At 47.9% G+C, this 19,096-nt stretch overlaps 1 protein-coding gene across 2 annotated transcripts in view; it reads left to right on the top strand.

Annotated features, from left to right (window-relative positions):
• The first annotated feature begins 3,901 nt into the window (after positions 1-3,901).
• Positions 3,902-19,096, top strand: part of LOC147709252 (echinoderm microtubule-associated protein-like 4) — a 561,675-nt gene continuing 546,480 nt past the window's right edge. For both annotated transcript variants that reach the window (XM_086927812.1, XM_086927809.1), the window contains exon 1: positions 3,902-4,202. In XM_086927812.1, coding sequence (XP_086783938.1) covers positions 4,121-4,202 — 82 coding nt within the window. In that variant the 5' untranslated portion in view covers positions 3,902-4,120. The remainder of the gene's footprint in view (positions 4,203-19,096) is intronic.

Raw genomic sequence — 19,096 nt, 5'->3', positions numbered from 1 at the left:
GTGGTGGTGGTGGATGTGGCGGTGGATGTCATGGTGGATGTGGAGGTGATGGTGGATGTGGAGGTGATGGTGGATGTGGTGGTGGATGCGGTGGTGGATGTGGTGGTGGTGGATGCGGTGGAGCATGTGGTGGATGTGGTGGTGGATGTCATGGTGGATGTGGAGGTGATGGTGGATGTGGTGGATGTGGTGGTGGATGCGGTGGTGGATGCGGTGGATGTGATGGTGGATGTGGTGGTGCATGTGGTGGATGTGGTGGTGGATATCATGGTGGATGTGGTGGTGGATGCGGTGGTGGATGCGGTGGTGGATGTGGTGGTGGATGTGGGTGTGGTGGATGTGGGTGTGGTGGATGTGGAGCTAGTTCATCCAGAGCTACTAGGACCCTCTGTCTCAATTTTATAAATATATATTATGTAGCTGTGCAGCCTTGATCGCTCCAATTTTACTTAATATGTAATCTTGAGTGAATATGTAATTTGTTAATCTGTAACTCACGTCACGAGTAACTGCTGTACATATAAGTAGTGTTGTCTACTACCATGTCACTTTTTCCTTATGTAATTTACTTCGCTCTAGTCTAAAGCGCTCTGACAACTCTGGGTAAAGTACGTGCTATGTTAAAAACACATAAATAAATAAATTGCAATAGTCCTGTTAGGTTTTTGGTGCACGTCAATTTTTGTGTTCTGTAACTGGATGCAATAAAGGAAAGCTGGGAGAGGAACCAAAAGTCAGGTTGGGTGGCACATACTATGGAAATCACAGAAAATGAGTTTACATATTTAAGCCACACCCTTAATTAAATAGGCCAAACACCTTTTGGGGACCCCCTACCCCAAACACCTTTGCATCCGACTTATAGCCCAGTGACGAACAGTATTGGGAGGGGTGATCTGTTGGAATTGTGAGGGAGAGCGAAAAAGAGCTGTAAAGGGAAGTGATGGGAAATTAGGGGTAGAGTAATTGAGCTGGGAGAAGTTCAAAGGGAGGCGAAAGAAGTGTGCGAGAAAGAGAGGGGGGGAGGAGGGAGGGGGCCGTCTGAGGCGAGGTGGCGTCGGTGCGGTGAGAGGCGGATGTGGGGCGACACAACAACAAAGAAGCAGCGAAAACAAAGCAACATATGGCTGGGGAGTTGCAAAGACCGTAAATTAATTATAAAGGGAGGTGAGATAATGAGAGCACGTGCTCAGTCCCCTTGAAGGGGAGGGGGCAATGGCGGGCGCGAGGCAGAGACTGCAGAGTGATGCGAGGCTCCGGCGGGGTGGAGTGTGCCTTACTGGCACTATTGTCTGTTTAACACATTCCCATTGCACATCAAGTTACACCATATCGGTCGTGTTCATATAATGAGAAAAATAGTCAAAGGTACATAGTCTGTGGTGCTAAATGGAAATAATAGATACGAGTGAACCTTCACCACTGTGTACAATCCTCATTGCGTGCCGCAAATGGCAACCGCAGTAAAAAAAATGAAGGAAACTTACATCCAAAATGTTTCACCGTTTTCTACCGGGTTCCCAAAAACAAAACAAGTATTGTCCGTATTGCGGAAACCTGAATGAAGAATAAATGAATATTGGAACAAAATACACACGGCTGCTCGTGATTCACCAACGTATATTCGCGGTGCTTAACCCCGAGAAATTTACCTTTGATACACTGAAACACTGTTGTGCACTGTTTGGGTCTAATAGCTTTAACTGTGCTTCCAATTATAAATTGGTTGCATCCCTTAGGGCACACTTTTATGGTGCAATATACACAACCACTGTTTGGGTCTGCCACGCGAACCTGGAAGTTCTGAAAAAGAATGTATCCTATGCCGCTGTAAATGCCTCACTTCATCAACGCGAGTAGAAGTCTGCTCACCTCTAAACTAAAGCTGAGGGTGCCCCTGTCAACCTTAAATGCGACGAAACGCTGAAGTGCAAAACATTAATATGCCACATGAACCTCCGTGTTCTGTTAAAAAAAAAAGAATACACTTTTATAAACCTGCTACGCTGCTAATGCTTCCCATCACATAGCGGCCCTCTTGAAGTGGTATGAATACACTCAAATCTATCAAGCAAGTCTAAGAATCGCCACATATTAATAAAAAAAATGGGGCACAAACAAGACGGAGGGAAGGAAGATAAGGGGAGGGGGGAGGAGAAATGCGACACGGCGGGCAGGGGAGGGGGCGAGGGGGGAGGAGAAATGCGACACAAACAAGACGGAGGGAAGGCAGATAAGGGGAGGGGGAAGGAGAAATGTGACACGGCGGGCAGGGGAGGGGGCGAGGGGGGAGGAGAAATGCGACGTGCGGATGAGGGAACTGATGTGCACGCGCTTTTAAGCTCAATGCGCATGCGCATTGAGCTTAAAAGTCACGGGCACTGCAAGGAATCGCCACGATTCCTTGCAAGTTAGTTAAAGAGTGGATAAGCCCCCATAGTCTCGCAAGCTCGATGCGCATGCGCATCGACAGGCGAGACCTAAAAAGGAAGGGGGAGAGCAAGTTTTCACCACCTCTTCGAGTGATTGAGCCGTATTCCAGATCTGCCCTGCTCAGTGATGGGAAGGTGTGGTCGCAGGACAGAATGGCAAGATGCAGCAAGATCCTGAAGTGGGGAGAAGAGACGGAAGACAGTACGGAGTATGTGGAAGAGGGAGAAGAGGGATGTAGTAGAGCGAGCAGAGAGAAGGTTGAAGATGGTACGCAGCAAGTGGTAGGAGGGAACGAAGAAGGAATGGAAGGAAGCATGGCAGAAGAAAGTAGAAGAGGCTGGAGCAAGGATAGATCGGACGAAGTCAAAGTGGAAAAGGACACAGAAGGAGCAAGTGAGAGGAGTGAAGGGATTGAACAGTGCGGCGAAGGAAGAAATGGAGTGACCAAGACGAGAGCGGGGAGAACAGTAAAGGTTCCGGTGAGATTCAAGGACTTTGATATGAACTGCAAGTAAGGACTAGAATTTTGTTGGTCATTGCATGAAAGGGGGGAGATATGTGGTGACGGTCTAGCGTTCCGTGTCCCGGAACCGGATGGGCGGGACAGGAAGCGGAAGGCAGCCATTTTGGGTTGTTGGCGCCGACCGCTCGAGAGAGAGAAAGTGTTTCCCGGCGCTCCGGAATAAATTTAAGTTAAACACACCTTGGTCTCCGTTTGGTGAATTTGGCTTCATTACACCTACGTCATGACGTAGCGCGCGTGGCGGCCATTTTGGGGGCTCGCAGCGCGAGCGCGAGTCGGGGAAAAAACCCAGAGAGCACCGGACGCCGGGCGCTCTCCTGCCAGAGATATTTGATTACAATAAATACTTGTCACTTCATATGGCCTCACGAGTGGTTCCTACCTACGATTAGCGCGTCATTACAATTTTCTCAAGCTCTCTCGTCTATGTTCAAATGTTGGGTACTTTTGCAAATGTTTATTATAGACACAGAATGAGCGGTCTCTGAATGCAAAGAATACACAGAACTGGAAATTTCAGCATAACCCAAAATTACCAGCTCACTTGCTTTCCAGGCATTATCAAGTTGTTCTCAAGGTGTCACACAAGGCACGTAAAGGTTACACGTAGTCGCTGGCACACTGCAGTGCAACTTGGAAGCTGTGTAATTATCCCAGTGGAGCACTACAGGCAGCGTTTCAGTGTGTAGACTAGAGTCAAAACAGAACGTCTGCAGCTGTACAAAATACACTATCTCCCTTGCAGAAAGTGACCTCGCAGCACAGTGCTAGACTGCACAATGAAAGGGTACCAGGGCCGCTGAACAGTGTCCCGGGACCCGTCAGACTAAAGCACCCAGCTCAGAGGCACAACCAAGAAACATGGCGAGCAGCGGTGCCTGGGAGTGGTTTGCGCATGCGTGGGCGCATGCCCCATGCCTTGTGAGGAAACACGCTTACGGAGGTCTGAAAAAATAGATGTATACTAGCAATGGTGAGCGTGTGCAGCCTGAGACGCTGAAGGATTTGCTCGAGGCACTCGGAGCTGCCAGGGGAGACCTGGGGACACCCCGTACGGGCGGGAGAGCTTGAGCCAGCCCCTCTAACCCACCGCCGGGCTCCTGCACCTCCGGGCGGTGCGTGGCTCCTGCACCGCAGCCGGTGCGACTTCTGGACTCCCAGCTGATGCACCGCTTCTGTTCCCCGAGCCGAGCCGAGGCGGGTTGCTGCTCCCACAGGAGGATGGAAGGGTTCGCAGGCAGCTTGGGTAAGGAGCCTGTGGTATGCACCCGCGCGTTGCTTTGTTAGTGGGGCTGCCAGCCTCAGCCCCACTGTAATCACCACTGACATATGCACCGACCGTGATGGTTACGGGGAATACCCCCCTAATCCGCCCCTGGAGTGTAGCTGCCTGGCTGACTGGGTGCCCTGCGCCACGGGGGTGGGTTTGCTGCTGAGCCTCGGGGGTGGTCGCGGGGGCAGTGACAGCAGCACCGGCAGGGCATTGCAGCTGTCAGGGTGGCAGGCGTGGGCAGCAGCAGGGCTGGTGAAGCGCCTCGTTTGAGTTAAAGACAATCATAGCAGAGCGGATAGAAAAAGACAACAGCAGTACTGGCAGCAGGCGCGACCGCAGCACGAGTGATAGTGGGTGGAGTGAATCTGGCAGCATATATGACACAGGGTTCGGTGACAGCAGCAGCAATGGAGCGATGCCGTAGGTGCATCACCGACCACCATGAGTGACTGCAGTCTCGGGGACCGCGGTTGGACCCTTGGAATGCAAGAGTGGCGCTAGCAGGCACAACGGGCTCGGTGACAGCAGCACCGATAGCACCTCGAGTGAAGGCAGCATGGGCGCAGCATGGTACGGGAGGCAGCGCCACGCCCCTGTGCCGCCGCTCTATGCAGAGACGGGATGCAGGCTGTGCCAATCTCTCGCGCTGCAGTCACTTGGGAATCCCCAGGCTCCTGCTGTTGCTGCTGGTTACCACCACGGGTTAATATATGCGCGAAACGCCCATTTTCATTGTTTGTAGTGATTCGGCCTTCTAAACTATACTTTGGCGTGTGGTATAGCATACACATATTTATAAAACTGGATGCCTATGGTTCACGATTCCACGTATCTGCTGTTAGTTTGTGCCTCCAGTATTGTCCAGATCGAGGATGTTTGAATTGGCAGCACACGGCGTTCAGTGGTAGTCTTTGAGGCTGTTCTTCGCTTGTGGGAAAATGATATATACATATATATATATTTTTTAATTTGGCACTAGATAACTAGTTTTTTCAATCTTTTTTCCAATCTCGTCATGTCCGGTTGGTTTGTTTCAGCGAGAAGACAAGATAACCGTTTTCTGGTATGGCTTAACATGAGCAGCTTCTGTGCTAAATGATAGAGCTATGGGATTTTTAATAGTAAAGTCGCCTTCTAGAAAAAATATCCCCTCAGAAAGAGATTCCACTGATAAGTCGAGGGACTGTGAAGTGTGCATGGGAAGTTGTGAGCAAGTTTTACCGGTTTGGTAAATACAGTAAAATAGTATGTCTGCTGCTTCGGCAAAGAATACTCATGAACATGTTTTATGGATTTGTATTTAGCAATTGCAAAGTGTCATGCGGAGTCGTCAGTGGTATATATTTTAACATCATTTATTCTCCGTTGACATAACTTTCTTTATTTGCATATACTTTTCAGTTGACATTTGTGAAAGAGGCGCTTCAGGCGCATATTTGCATGCAAAGGTCAACATACTGGGCAAAACCTTTTTGAATTGTTTACCTCTTTTCATGGGGTTAATCCTTTTGGCATACATACAATTCATGTTAATAAATACGGTTAGATGGGTTAGTGTTCTGCACACTGAGGCAACCACTGCCTATTGGTATGACATATCATTTGGAAAAAATAGTAATCCCTCAGTGCCTCTGTTTTCAAAACAGGAGACTATTCTTAGCGTTCCTGTTACGCATTCCTCCGACCCATGCTTCTGTTTCTCTCATTTTAGGTCTGGGCTATGACAGTGGAGCTGCCAAGTAGACCTATTGCTTACAATATGATTAGAGTAGGATTTTGGACCTCCCCATTCAACCATTGTTTTTCTTCCACCAGCCTCTTTCAGCCATTGGCTTAAGATCTTGTCAATCACATCTTGGCGCAGATTCAGTGGAATATTTCTCTCTCACCTAATGCTGTTGGCAGTTTTGGGGGTGCTCTTTCCCGCAAGTACTTGTATTGAACTGCATATGGGGCTGCTTTACGTTATTGTCCTTTGTGCCGGCTCATGCTGGCTCCCTCCCATATGTCCTGCTCCAATGTGCTAATATTGCAAGTGTTCAAACCACCGATATGGACCCCTAGCCCTCCTTCTTATTGATTTCCAGCAGGTGTTCGACACAGTTTTGTGGTCAGTTTAGATGGCTGAACACAACTGGCGGGCTTCGGGTCCATCTTCTGCAGGTATTTGGGTCTCCTATATAAGGCCCCTACTCCCAGGTCGGTGTTAATGGACGCATTACCTACGATGCCGCCACCCTCCTAGCCCTTAACCCCGGTCGCGCCCCCAACTGCATCCAAGCCGCTCCTGGACACACCCATGGACCTTTCTCCTGCTACTCCTGCAAATTCAGCGGCACCGACAACATCTCCGATACGACTACACCACAGATTCCCGACCACAACCACCTACAATGCATCCTTCTCAACACACGCTCGGTGCACAGACACGCCATTGACCTATGGAACCTTCTAGACACCTTCTCTCCAGACGTCGCCTTCCTAACGGAAACATGGATGAACGCTTCCTCCGCTCCAGACATCACCATTGCCATCCCTGAAGACTATAAGATCACTCGCAAAGACAGTACCAGCCACACAGGAGGAGGAATCGCTATTGTCCACAAGAAATCTATCCGCATCTCTACCAGCTCTGACACCAACCTCGCCAACTCCGAACACCTTCACTTCCAGATCCACATCGACCCCAAAACCACTCTCAGAGGCACTCTCCTCTACAGACCACCAGGACCCCGCGCAAAATTCAGTGAAGACATCACGGACTTCATCTCTCCACACGCGCTCCCCTCCAAAGACTATATTCTTCTGGGAGACCTCAACTTTCACCTTGAAAAGATAAACGACCACAACACCGCCACCCTTGTGGACAACCTGGCCAACCTTGGACTTAAACAACTGGTCACTTCCCCCACCCACATCGCAGGTCACACACTCGACCCCATCTTCACTTCCAGCAATCATGTCTCCTTCAGCCACACTACGGACCTCCTATGGACCGACCACAGCTGCGTTCACTTCACCTACAACAAGCCGAAACCCATCAACCACCCCCAACCCACCCTGCAAAGAAACTGGAAGAAAATCACCACGGACCAAATCTCAGCATCGCTCCTTCGAAACTCCCCAGCCCTCTCTTCTAACGCCAACGAAGCCGCAGCCAACCTCACCATATGGCTATCCAACACCGCTGACACCTTAGCACCACTGAAAAAACGTCAAAGCAAACCTGGCAGCAAGAAGGCCTCATGGTTCAACGATGATCTTAAGAAATCCAAGAAACTCTGCCGCTCCCTTGAAAAAGCCTGGAAAAAAGACCCATCCACCAGCACCAAGGACGCCTTCAAAAGCGCCACCCGCACTCACCACCAACTGATCCGAAAAGCCAAGAAAACAGCATTCAAGGATCGACTTGACAACAACGCCCACAACAGTAAGGAACTTTTCAACATCGTCAAGGAATTTTCCAACCCCTCGGCCAACTCCAACGACATCACCCCATCTCAAACCCTCTGCGACTCCCTAGCCTCCTTTTTCCACAACAAGATTGCAGACATCCACAACAGCTTTGACAACCAACCCGGAAACCAACCCACCCCACCATCTGTTGACCATCTTCCCCCCGTAAACGCCCTTAACGCCTGGAACCCAATCTCCACTGAGGAAACCATCCGCCTGATGAATTCCATCCACTCTGGATCCCCCACAGACCCATGCCCTCACCACATCTTCAACAAAGCAGACTCCGTCATAGCACCGCACCTCCGAGACGTCATCAACTGCTCCTTGACATCCGCGACCTTCCCAGAAGACTGGAAACACGCTGAACTCACCGCCCTTCTGAAAAAACCAACAGCGGACCCCACCGAACTCAAAAATTACCGCCCCATCTCGCTGCTTCCATTCCCGGCCAAAGTCATCGAGAAAGCCGTCAACAACCAGCTCGCCACCTTCCTCGAAGCCAACAAATCACTCGACCCCTCACAATCTGGCTTCCGAGCAAAACACAGCACTGAGACCGCCCTCATCGCAGCAACAGACGACATTCGAACTCTACTGGACAATGGAGACACAGTCGCCCTCATCCTCCTCGACCTCTCTGCAGCCTTCGACACAGTCTGCCACAGCACCCTTCTACAACGCCTCAATAACATCGGAATCCAAGGAAAAGCACTTGAATGGATCACCTCGTTCCTCACCGGAAGAACCCAGAGAGTCCGCCTTCCTCCATTCAAGTCCGAGGCCTCTGAAGTCATCTGCGGCGTGCCTCAAGGATCATCACTCAGCCCCACCCTCTTCAACGTATACATGAGCCCCCTCGCGGACATCGCCCGCCAACACAACCTCAACATCATCTCCTTCGCGGACGACACTCAACTGATCCTTTCTCTCACCAAGGACCCCAGCACCGCCAAAACTAACCTACACGAAGGAATGAAAGAAGTCGCCGAATGGATGAAACAAAGCCGCCTGAAACTGAACTCAGATAAAACAGAAGTCCTCATCTTAGGCACTTCCCCCTCTGCTTGGGACGACTCTTGGTGGCCGGAAGCCCTTGGAAAAGCACCCATCCCGACAGACCACGCACGTAACCTTGGCGTCATCCTGGATTCTTCACTCTCAATGAACAGACAAGTCAACGCCGTATCCTCTTCCTGCTTCAACATTCTTCGCATGCTCAGAAAAACATTTCGCTGGATCCCCTCCGAAACAAGGAAAACAGTCACCCACGCTCTGGTCACGAGCCGACTGGACTACGGAAACACCCTATACGCAGGTACCACCGCTAAACTCCAGAAGAAACTCCAACGAATCCAAAACGCCTCAGCCAGGCTCATATTAGACATCCCACGCAACGAACACATCTCCGGTCACCTTAAAGACCTCCACTGGCTACCCGTCAATAAGAGGATCACTTTCCGACTGCTTACCCACGCACACAAATCACTCTACGACATCGGACCAGATTGCCTCAACTCTCGACTGTCCTTCTACACCCCCTCCCGCCAACTACGTTCTTCCAACCAAGCCTTCGCCACTGTACCTCGCATCAACAAGACCACCATGGGAGGCAGATCCTTTTCATACCTGGCTGCTAAAACATGGAACTCACTCCCCGCTTACCTTCGCCTCACCCAGAACCACCTAGCGTTCAGAAAGCAGCTTAAAACGTGGATATTTGACAAATAATCCTCCCCCCCTTCCTAAGCGCCTTGAAACCCTCTGGGTATGTAGTGCGCTATACAAATTGTATGACTTGACTTGACTTGACTCGCGACCTGCAAAGGCACTCGGCAGGGTTACCATCTTTCCCCTTTATTGTTTCCATTCATTGGCCTTAGAGGCTTTGGCGTGCCGGATCCGAGGATGGTAATGGGAAGGTGATGTGGAAGACTGCATTGCCCTTTATGAGGATGATGTCCTGCTTTTTTCTCGGCGACCTGCAGTCGTTGGGCCCCAGATGACTCGAGATCCTCTGCCTCTATAAGGAGGCCTCCAGTCTGCGGGCAAATATCTGAAAGTCGCTCTTGGTGCCGGTCGTGGGAGACGTGGCTCGGCAGCTTAAGTGCCCAGGGATGCCAGTGCGTCAATACTCCTTCAAGTACCTTGGAATACACATCTCGTGCCTCCCTGACCTCCCCTGGTGCCCCAATTTTCAACCCTCCTCATTGGCCTTGGAAAGGCGCTTGCATAAGAGGAGCCGCCTGCTCTTGAACCAGATGAGAGCTATTGCAGTTTTCCAAATGATGCTTCTGCCTCACCATCTCTCTGTCTTGGCGAATTTCCTCCATCCGATCCCTTAGACGTGGTTTTGGGCATTGACCTAGAAAATGACAGCCTTCTTTTGGACAGGGGGGTGCGGCACAGAGTGGCTTTGCCTCGGTGAGGAAGTCCCCATTGTAAGGGGCCTCAGTATGACTGACATATTTGGGTATTACCTTGCTGCACATTTGATCCTGGTGAATGAATGGTTTACAGGGGATGGGATGATCCCACGTATCTTCTCGACCTGCATCTCATGGGCCTTGATGGTCTTTTTGGCCTGCTCTATTGCAAGTCATTTTCCTCTGCTGTAACTTCCTGTGCCCGGGAGATGCTAAGATACTGGAGAGCGGCCCTGTGCTATATCTGCTGGAACCGACGCATTCCGGATATGACACCGCTGTGGCAGGTGACCTTTCTCTGCCAGTTGTTGGAACTCCACGTGTACGCCCAATAGGAAAGAATAGCAAATGCATATTTGGAAGATGTTTTCCGAGGGGGGAGACATTGATGTCCTTTCAAGAGCTGTGGAACCAATACTGCCACGCCCAAACTCATTTTTTCGCTATCTCCGTTTGCGTCATGCCTTACTTCTCTACCTCCTGGGAGATACCCAGATCCTTGGATATACTCCTCTGAGGCAAAGTTGTTAATGGGAACATTGGGTAAGGGAGCCATCTTAACGATCTATCTCTCTTTGATAATTAATGCACCTGATCACTTCCCCCATCTGAGGAACAGGTAGGAGGCCTGAATGGTTGAATTGGACGATGACAATTGGAGGGAGGCTTGCCTGGCCCGAGGGAACTGGCAATTTCATCACGGCTTCAAATGGTCCAAATCAGTTATCTGCGTGCAACATATATGACCCCCCACTCCCCCAGGGATTACAGCAGATGGGCCGGTGGACAGTTCTAAGTGTGCGAGATGTTCCCTCCCAGCTGCTGACTTCTTTTATATGGTCTGGTCCTGCCCAGCCTTGTCATCCTTTTGGAGCGGGTGGGACGTGAGATCTCGGAGGTGTTGTGCCACCACATTGATATGAGTCCTCGGATGGCCATACTGGGTCTTCTGGATGGGGTGGGTGGAATCAAGTTCTAAAAGGGCTTTCCTAGGAGTGGCTCCTTTTGGTGGCCAAACGGGACACTGCCCGTGTCGGAAAGCAGCCGGAATCCCTTTTTCTGGAACTGTGGCGAAAGGGAGTAGACTGGTGTGCACCCCAGGAAAAGCCTATCTATGAAGCGAGGGGTTGTCCTCCTAAACAGGGGAGGATATGGGGCGGGTAGTGGGCGTACCATGGACTGCTGATGTAATGATGTTCTTGATTACTATTGTGATTGTCCTATGCTGTGATCTGATACAAAAGCAATGTTGTTTCAGGAATGTTGGTTGATGCTGCCACACATTGTTAAACTTTATAAAATGTGGTTATTTAAATACTGCAAGTGTTAGCACATTAATCCCATACCGGTTTGTTTTTACTAGTGCTTGTTTATGCAGTCTTAATCACTAGTGTTGAGTGAACCAATGGTTTGTATGCGAGTTGCTTGGTCGCAACACTGATCATTGTGTTTCTGTATGAAACCCCAATGGACTGTCAGCCAATTCCAACTTGCTTTCCCCACTCACTCCTTATGTTGGCCCATGTACAAGTCAAAGCTACATGCAGACTCTAAAAGTATGAAGTCACCCACCTCTGAAAGTCAAGAATAGTGCCTGCCAGTAGGTGGTTTGTGCTTGCTTCAACTGTAGCAAAAGGTGCCATTTCTTACTATGAGTTTCTTCATAGGGTCCCAGGACATAATATAATAAAGCATTTCTGATTAAAAAGGATATGTTTGACGCAGAAGAAGTGGATCATTTTAGGGCTGTTATGAACCCAACTGCACCGGGCTAATGGAAAAGTGGGGTTCCAATAACTCCAGCCATTTCAGTTGGAATGTCCACTTCCCTCGCATACATTAGCATTGATGGGGACACCTGGAAAACACTGTATTTATTTTAATATGGAAAACATAGGAAGAGCAGGTGACAAAGATCATATGTTCATGCAGGCCCACCACCACAGTCTGTCTGTAGGTTTAGACACAGAAGATTGTGGTGCACTCTTTAATAGTTTAGCACTCTGACCAAAGTGCTGTAGGACCTTGTGAGGGTGTTCCATCTTCTATGTGGGAAGAAATATCAGCTGGGCGATTAAAAAGTCTGATCCCTGGGAAGAACCCGCTCTGAAGAATTGTCTTAATGGAAATCACACTTAACAGTAGATGAACTACAATAACGAAACTATCATAAACATTTCTATTATGAAAAAAATGCATTACAACCACCCTCACCCATCCTGATGCAGACCCTAAAGCATCCATTATCCTAATTCTTAACCTTACTATAACTCTGCCCCTAAGGCTACACCTAATATTTTCACTAACTTATGTTCTCCGCTCACAGCTCTGCATCTTTTAGTACCTATTGACCTCTGTCCCACTGAAATTATGCTGATAATGAAACCGAAAATGATTTAAAAAAATTCTTAACGGTAATCTAAAATGAATATTCATGATAGTTACTTTTCTTCATAACGGATTAGTGGTTTCTTCATCTAGTTATTTTTTCACAAAGCTTTCTTCAGATTCACCTAATAGACGATAGCAATGTTTAAGCCCACTCTCTAATTTTACTTTATTGAGAGCCTGGTTTCTCCTGGGCCCTCTGAGATCAGCAGCACAAATTAGGGTGCCGCCTGGCTTGTGGGCATGATTCACTTGGCAAATGCAGGACAGTTGTCATTAATTTATACAAATATCCCAATTAGTCACTCATATGGCATGGACCGCTCAACTGGCCTTAGCTTCACGTGGTGACACATAATATGCACCAGGAATCAATGGTCTCATAATCATTCTAAATTTAAAGCATTATTAGTTTTATAATTGTTACGCAGCAGTGCTCACCTGTGCCATTAAGGCATTAACAATACGCAAACTGTGCTATCATTTGCCCAAAAGCAACAGTCTGTCTCGAACTGCTAACCCACCATTCTATTTGTTTTGAAAGCAGGTCCCACCAATTTGTCTTTTGACTCCTTGATGTCCATCAACAAGATCTAGGTTCCACGTGCACACGGCGGTGGACCTGCCACTAACAGCACATGCTCAGTGTGAGGAAAGATTGAAGAGACAAGCTTTGTGCTGATTTGGTCAATGGGTCTGTGATATCTAACCAGTCAGTATTAAACAGAACTAAATAAAGGTTGTTCCAGGTAACACACAAGTAGCGACAGTATCGTGTGAGTCTACATCTTGCTTGTCAATGGGATCTGGGTGCAGTCATCTAATTTCCTTACGGTGATGCCATCTCCACCGTGCAACCCAGTGTCAACAACAAAGCTTATCAATGTTTTAGAACAGAGGTCCAAGACTGAATCACTTGTCAAATTCTCAGCCCCATGTAAATGAAGTTAAGGAAGTCACGTGGCTATCACTGGATTAGTTTCCATTACTATTTGTTTTTTTCACCACTTTTGAGAAATGTTGTTTGCAGTTACCCAGCTAGATGTGACCATTTAATGTGGGCACTTTTCGGATGGCTCGCCCATTATACATATGAAAAAAGGCACACTAAAACAGCCACACATTTTATCCTAGAGGAGTTTTTATAAGAACATCATATCTGCAGATGTTGACAACTAACAAACATTTTTCTAAATAAAAACACAAATATATTACAAACTGTAACAAATGAGCTAGATTGAAGTTTGTCTGTATTTAGTTGAGGGGTGTAGCATTCAGGATTGTATCTTGGTCGTTAAAAAAACTGTGCATGTGCCTTGATGCAGAAAGTTGGCCCGCAGTTTGTGCGTAAAAAAAAAGAACTCTGAAGGATGCAGATGAAGGTATTTTACAAAGTGATATTCGTTTTTGAAATGCTAAGAAGGCGCTTGATTTAGAAATGACATAAAACTGTAATGTGGCAAGGAATGTACCTATGCTCTCAACTCAAACAATTTAATGAGTTTAGAAATTAGAGGTATTTGTACAAGATGGATTTATTTAATAACATTTTCCGAAAGTGAAAACCCACGCTGCTCTTCCACATTTAGGTGCACTTCCCTTCTATACAGACAATATCGATGTCACCCAGACTCTGTTATTTAACAGCTCACTATCATCAAAAATATGTAAATTTAGATAATTCGTGTAGAAGCTACAACTCTATTCCATTGCAAGGTGGTTTCTTTTGCCAATTCTAGCATATTTAATGTGTGCTGCGGTCTTGCATGCTTCTCTCTCCACACATTGCAAGGTATTATCAAGGAGCATACAGCACGGCCCAGTGTGCTGACCATGTCCTAGTGCCGCCATCAGGACACGTTCAAAATTAGGGTGAGGGGCGCCTCCTAAATTCGGTTCCAGCTGGGTCCATCATAGATACCTCCCTGAAGAGTCTATCAGACTCCTTTTGTCCAAGTCTCCTCCTGCCTGGGAGCTAGCTGGAGCCTGACCACTGATTTCAGGAAAACAAGACCATCAGCTTGTCACCTTCACACATGCCCAAGAGATCCAGCTTGATTTGTGGGCACGTTTTTGAGTCTTCTAAGCTTCCTATGCAAGAGATATGCATGCAGTGTTCAATGTCAGATCGATACATCTGTCACTAGGAGTACATCAACCATTCAATAAGCATTTTACTAATAACTCTTTATTACCATCCCACGCAACACTTTCTAGCATCCTCCGAGTAATGAAAGATTGAAAAAAAAACAGTAATATTCTGAATTGATGCTGTGCTGAAAGCAAGCAGCTACTTAATGGCAGTTCTCAACTCACACAGCTACATAACAGGGATTATCCATAGCAAACTTTAATCAGTTTAGTTTGTACCTTGATATCACGTTTCCAAGGAACCACAGCTGTTGTTTCCTTCACCTTCCCCAATCCTTGCCCAGGCCTCCCCCGCCCAGCCCACCCCACCCCACCCCACCCCACCCCACCCCACCCACCCACCCACCTCTGTCCTCAATGCTCGTTTGTAACACCTAATTAATTTCCCCCATTTCCCCCATAGCTTATCGTGTTTCTTCGGAGACACTCTGGCCTTAAATCTGGGTTCTTCTATCTTAGCACACCAGTCTATGGCAGAGGTCCATTTTGCTACACTAGGAGCTGTGGCAGTGGTCCAGTAACGCAATATATCACGTTTGGCCAACAACAAGACAATACAGACTAGTGTCCGTTCGTAGCGGGGAAGATCTAGATCCTCCATTATACCCAACTCTGCCACCCTTGGGGTAAATTGTACTGTTGCCCCCAAACCTCATTCATTATCCCTGCAAGGTTGTTCCAATATATCTCTGTCAACTGACAGGACAACGCCATGTGAAAGAAATATGCTTCCAGTGAAAAGCAGCGGGCACAGTTGGATGAGGTTTGTTAGCCGGCTCCTCTCCAGAGTCATAGGGGTGTGATAAAAGTTAAATGTTAATAATTAAGTTGGATCAATTGTGGGTGGGTCAGAATGACTAGGACTTGGGGGGGGGCATACAAGCGTCTCTCCAATCAATCTCCTCGAGGGTACCCACCCAGGATTCCCATCTTTTTTTAAGCAAGTCGAAGGCGGTGGGGGGGGGGGGGTAATTATGAGTGTTTTGTAGATTTTTGAGACACCTCCCTTTCCCAGTGGGTCTTGGAGGATTTTGACTTTGAGTGGGCTAAATCCTTGAAGGTCTTCCATGCTTGTTTGGTAGCACGAGAGAGCATGACCGAACTGTAAATACTTGTGGTATTGGGCCGAAGAAATGGGTACTGGGCTTGTAGATCATGAAGCGACTTAGTGGTTGAACCTCACCAGACATCTCCCAGAAGTGGAATCCCTATTTAGTCCCATGTGGCAAAGGCTTCTAGTTGTAAAACCTGGCTAAGCGAGCATCCAAACAGTGGGGGCTGCAGTGTGAATTTCCCATGCCAGCCCCCCACCATCAACCCCAGTGCAGCCCTCCATCACTACAGGGATTATAACGCGTGACCTGCTGATCGCCAGGATTTCTGCAACAAAAGCAGTAACCTCTTGAGCTGGCTACATAAAATACAACTTGTGACCTGTCTGTTACACGCTGTGCTTCGCAGCAGGCACATTAACCCTTTATGCTATTTTATATCGAGTCAGACTTCTGACTAGCCCATACAGATCTCTCCAGCAAGTACTTTGATGCCACAGTTATCTTACCCCTATTATCTGAAAGAGCATGCTGAGTACACTAAGATCTCAGCAGTAGGTTCTTTAGCCCCATGTTATTCTAAAATGCAGCCTGTTTGCAACAATAAAGTAAGCCAGAACAGATTTACTACAACGTTTGTCCTTCTTGTCAAGTACTTTGGGACAGGGTGTTTTTTTTTTAAGATAAAGGATACCGATAAGTTGACTGTCGGACTTCGGTCCTCATGACTCCAGCCGTTTCTGATGGCTCCTCTCCGAGCTTACTTTGTAGGATTTTGGCGCGAATGTTTTCCATTTCCAGCACTGGGGCTGACGTCAGACCGCCAGAACGACGTGCAACACATTGATGCTGTGTAAATGAATGTCTCTTGGTTGCAGGAGCATTGGCCATCCAGCATTAGGGGGCACGAGTGAAATTCCCTTAGTGTTTTTCTTTTCTTTTTCGGATTAGGCGTGTGTGAGCCATTCTGAATGTCCCATGCTTTAATTTTTTTACCGAATTTCAGGCCGAGCGTATGTTGAAAACTTACGTTTTCTGCTATTTATTTACTTTTATTGGTTTGAGCCGCTGCGCATATTGCTGGGGGGGGTTTCCAGTCTGCACAGTTTCCTTTCCTTCTGTTGTTGTGTGGTGCAAAGAAGTGCTTTGGAAGCAAGACCCTGCATTGATTTCTCAGTGATGTCTGAGAGACACAGGAATACATTAGCGGATACAATGCTCGGGCGGCTTCCAACCTATTTGCTGTTATTTGGGAACAGTATGCTCTGCACACAGCCTGCTCGAAGTGGCCTGTGCCAAGGCCATTCACTTTCTTGCTTTGATGGCCGCGCGCACAGCTAGTATTTTCAACCAGTTAGCGCTGCTTGACAAACAGTACTGAGCAGTACCTATGTGTTGCATTCATAACCTCTTGCAGCATTGTCTGGATACTAAGCTTTAAAAGGCGAGACCCAGCAGCGCACAATCGCCTCCCTCCGCCGACATCTTGGTAAAATGAGAAGGTCACACACCCCTGACAGTCTTTGAACATTCCCTCTCCCCTGGTCCAGCTGCCAGTGAAGCACCACAGGCAGCCCCCCTCCCTCCCCCCGCTGAAGTGGTTGGTTGTTGCTGCATTGCATGTGCTGTCTTGTCAGTTAGTCCCATCCTGTTTTTTATAACCTCGTATTCGTAACTGCATCGCTCCCTTTGGCCTTAGGCGCAGCATTTCTCTTCATGGTGCTTTGGTCCAAATTCATAAATAATTACATTGAAAATCCCCTGAATCGCAGTACTTCTATGACCTCAAAGATTGGCGTGTGATGTATTTGATTTTACTATACAGATTCTTGTTTTACTCGACCCTTTGGCCTCCAGCTATTCTTTAAACTGTGCAGCGGTGCTTCCTGGATCTCTCCAACGAAATGTGGTCTAATTAAGAACACTAGAAGTCATGTCGCTCTCTCTTCATTTGTTATTCACTGTCACAAATCACACAAAACAACTGAAATTTGACCAACTCCACCATGTTGTGAGAAACGCACAGTGCAGATGGAGAAGTTGGCGCCTATAAACTCCTTGGGGTAGCTGTGCGCCTTATGAACTTAAACAACAGAACGTATCAACATAGTTAACATTTAGACCATCCTAAGGCGTCCCAGTGGACTTGTGTTAACTCATCACTCTTTCAATCCTAGTCTCGCTGATCTATTTTCTATCCGTTCGCTACCCACGTCTACTGAAAAGGGCTAGCACAAGCAAAGCATCAAACCCACAGGTTTCACAATTCCCAGCAATATTCTTCCAAAACTCTACCTACACTATTGTACTGGATATCCTGTAGCTGTTCCGCACCTCCAGTTTCCTGCACCCGAAACATGTAAATGCACTACTCCCAACTAAAGAAAAACAGAGCTTTCCAAAACCACCCCATTGTTAACTACCGTTTCTCAGCAAGATGCGGTCACCAGGAACATCAACGGTCCATCAGCCCTGCCAAGTTTCCAAGGTCGATGCTTGACTAGCTGCTCCAGTCTAGGGATTTTTCTTTGATTTCTGGAACCTGTCGTCCTGTTTATTCCAATTTAAAAACAGGAGTACAGGACTGTTTAGGGCTCGCCCTGGCGAAAGCGCGCTCTCGCCGCAAGGAATATAGCTGTTGGCTCAGCCGACAACGAGTGGAGACAAGAGCTGGCCACGCGCGCAGCATTGTCTATGGCACAGTCGGATTCCGACGCGCGCCTTCGGATTGGGTCGTGCGCGTGAGCTTGTCTGTACACAGCCGCGCGGCTGGTAAGTTTCGTTTTCGCTACTACAGCCGCGCGGCTGGTAAATTTCGATTTCACTACTGAGTCCAGTCATCTCTGGCCCACAGCCGTCTTTGCCACAAAGGCACCTCAGCCACCGAGACACCGACCCTTCTGACCCACTGCAATGCGTGGCGTGCACAGACGCTCTCTAAGATACAGACCCCTCTAGCGCACAGACCTCTGCCACGCAGCCTTCTCCCACATACAGCGCTTTGCAGTCCACAGCGAAGGCGCCCTATTAGCTCTGGACACCACACCACACTACAGTTATTCGTTATGTTTTACCCCCACCATTCACTGGCACTGGAACTAAGTGCCTGAAAGCGGCGCACAGCAGCTTAATTAACGTACATTTTTTCCATTGACTTTTGTTACATTAAAGTGTGCCATTACATGAAATTGTGCCATGACACCACATGTATTGTGCGCCGTTTGCAGTACAAAAATGTACCGAAAATGCACAGTAACCACAGAGCAAACGACAGCTGTTGCGTTTTTTTTTCTTGCACAACCTTTTTTTTACCTCTACGCATTTTGCGTGAACATTTCATGCTAAAATACTGGCGAAATGGCAGTTTTGTATTTGCACAACTATGCAAAAGCAA

This window comes from Lissotriton vulgaris, chromosome 6, assembly GCF_964263255.1.
Source record: "Lissotriton vulgaris chromosome 6, aLisVul1.2, whole genome shotgun sequence".
NCBI lineage: Eukaryota > Metazoa > Chordata > Amphibia > Caudata > Salamandridae > Lissotriton > Lissotriton vulgaris.
This window is presented reverse-complemented; position numbering and strand designations above follow the sequence as displayed.